Genomic DNA, 2,688 nt, shown 5'->3' on the forward strand with positions numbered 1-2,688 from the left:
ATAAACACTTTGAACTTCAAATTTAAGTAGCAATTTCTTCTCTACATCTTGTTTTCAAATCTGCACTTCTTTTTCTGCTTCTAGTTTTGTATCCATCTAATTATGCTGAATATTTTTAATTTTTCATCATTTTAGCTAGTCATTGCATATTCAAATCAAAACAAGTCAAATAAAATCTAGAGAAAATAATTATGCATGGCATCGAGCTGTCCTTTAGTACTAAAGTTATATCGTGTTGCCTATTTCCTCTAATGAATGATATTAATTTGGATCTTAGTTTATGTCTCTAGGCTAAGAGCCCATTTCAATACATACCAGAATCTAAGATCTGTTAGAGTAATTGGGTCTTTACTTGATTAATTAAACAATATTTGTTTAATTATTTAAGTTCCCTATTATCTTTTTACACTTAAGCTAACATTAGGTGCATAATAATTAATTATTGTATTAATTATTATGTGCAAGCCTAGGGTTTTCCCTTTTTAGGGTTTCTTGACCTATTAGAGGTTAATTTACTTTTCATTGTATCATTATCACAATGCATTTTTTGGTGAATTGGAGCTCTCATCTTTTGAGCATATTTTCTTGTGTTTTGTGTTCTTCAGATTATTTTGCTTCCTTGCTTCTCCTTGTAACAGGCTATTCAGCTTGCAGAAGATCTTCAAGCTGCTGTGGGGTTGTATTTCTTAACTCTCACATGGTATTAGAGCTCAGATCTGCAACTATCTGTTCTTGTTTTTGAGAATTTTTTGCATTGGAAGTAGATCTGGGGTTTCAGGAAGTTTTTTTTGTGTACTTAGGGATAGGTTTTTTTTTTTTTTTGTTTTTAAATTTTTTTTTTTTTGGAGCACTTTGAGCCTAAATGGACCTCACCATCATGCTCAAAAGGCCCAAAACCCCTTATAGTCATCTAAAACTTGCTTAGTTTTGACTCCTAAGCATCTGGGGGTGATTTTTTCTCCAAAACTAGGCCATATGGCTTTGACACACAAATCGAGAAAAATTTCAACAAAAAAATATTTTTGTCTTTTTACAGCATGCAGGCCGGATTTTGATTTTTTTTTTTCAAAAAAAATCCTCCAAAAAAATCAAAAATAAAAAAAACGGTGAAAAAAAAGCATGTTTTTTTTAAAAAAAATTTGGGGTTTTGGGATTGCGCAGGGTACCTGCACTGACAATCTGGCCGTTGTATGGCGATCGGCCCTACCAGTCCAGCCTGCCTACAGGCTCTTGCCGGCCTGGCCCCGGCCCCTAGCGGCACCCCCTCCGGCCCTTGCCGGTACCGACCCCCGACCCCTTGCCGGCCCCGCCTTCTAGTCATCACTGGCCATCGCCCTGCTGGCCCCCACCGGCCCCACCCTATCGCCCCCCCTTGCCTGCCCCTCAGTCACCACCGCCAGTGCAGTTCACCACCTCCACCCGGCTCAGAAATCATCACCGCCGCTCGAAAATTACCACCTCCACCCGACCCGGTCACCACCATCGCCGTCGTCCTGCCACCTCCCTTTGGCTCCACCACCAGACCACCACCCTCTAGACTTTTTGAGGGGGGGTTCATTTTTTGGTCATATCTTGGGCATCCGGAGTCAGTTTTTGGAAAACAAATAGGCGTCGGAAAGCTGGTTCTGAGCTGAACATCGTGAAGTTGGATTTTTTTTTCCCAATCTGCTACTTGAATGTACATTTTTCCAGTCAAATTCGGGACTCTTTTCTACACTTCTGGGGCCGTAGAATGGGCAAATGGACTCCATTACAAATAGGCATTGGAAAGATCTTAGCATGCTCTACTCATATTTGTGATCCTTTTTCTCAGAATTTTCATTAGGTACATGAGATATCAGTTTGAAGTTTTTTTGCTTATGCACTTCCTTCACATCAGTATGTACTAGGGTTTGGGTTTATCTATTGTGGGGGGGTGTATTTTTTCTTGCATTCTGTCATTTATATCAGAAATAAAGAACACCAAAACTCTCAAAACAAACAAACCCTTATGCATCTCCTGTCTATTCTGAAAGATCACATAATAAAAAAATCCAACAAGCAGGTGCAGGTGTAGAGTTTTGTTCTCATGGCAGATTCTTCAGTTGAGTTGTTGACTTCACACAACTATCACACCTGGAAGCCCTGCATCATGAGGCTTCTCAGGGCATGGGGGTTGTGGTCTTGTTTGGATGAGGTTCAGCCTGTATTGCAACGTCCTTATGAGCTTCTTCAGCACAGGAACAAGATGGAGGAGGCAATGGGTTTGCTCTCCTTGCCTGTCTTTGATAGTCTTCTATTTCACCTTGATGAGTTGCTCACTCCTCGAGCTATGTGGTTGAAGTTTGAGACTCTCTTCGAGAGGGTCAATGAGATTCAGGCATTGCAGATTGAGGCAGAGTTGGTTTCCTTGTCACCTGATTCCTTTCCCACCATTGAGGATATTTTGAACAAGTTCAAGACTACCAGATCTATTCTTCAAGGATGTGGCAAGATCAAAATAGACACAGAGTGCATTCACTTGATTCTTTCGAAGTATCGGGGTCATTTTCAGTTTTTTGCCTCTGCTTTCTACTCCACCATGGATGGCTTGGGTGCTCGTTTCAACATGCCTACCTTTGATGTCTTTTGTGAGCATTTGTCTCGTGAGAAATCTCATCTTTTTCAGCTGGACAAGCTCTCAGGCTCTAAGAAAAAATCATTGGTTGC

At 40.7% G+C, this 2,688-nt stretch overlaps 1 protein-coding gene across 1 annotated transcript; it reads left to right on the forward strand.

Annotated features, from left to right (window-relative positions):
- The first annotated feature begins 1,190 nt into the window (after positions 1–1,190).
- Positions 1,191–1,634, forward strand: LOC131857896 (uncharacterized). Its single transcript, XM_059210676.1, has one exon. It carries the CDS (start codon positions 1,191–1,193, stop codon positions 1,632–1,634), a length of 444 nt encoding a protein of 147 aa, XP_059066659.1.
- The last annotated feature ends 1,054 nt before the right edge of the window (positions 1,635–2,688 follow it).

This window comes from Cryptomeria japonica, chromosome 8 (genome assembly GCF_030272615.1).
Source record: "Cryptomeria japonica chromosome 8, Sugi_1.0, whole genome shotgun sequence".
NCBI classification, from domain to species: Eukaryota; Viridiplantae; Streptophyta; class Pinopsida; order Cupressales; family Cupressaceae; genus Cryptomeria; species Cryptomeria japonica.

Excerpts from the sequence above, each read along its gene's own strand:
- LOC131857896 (XM_059210676.1), top strand. The coding sequence starts at position 1,191 with ATGGCGATCGGCCCTACCAGTCCAGCCTGCCTACAGGCTCTTGCCGGC.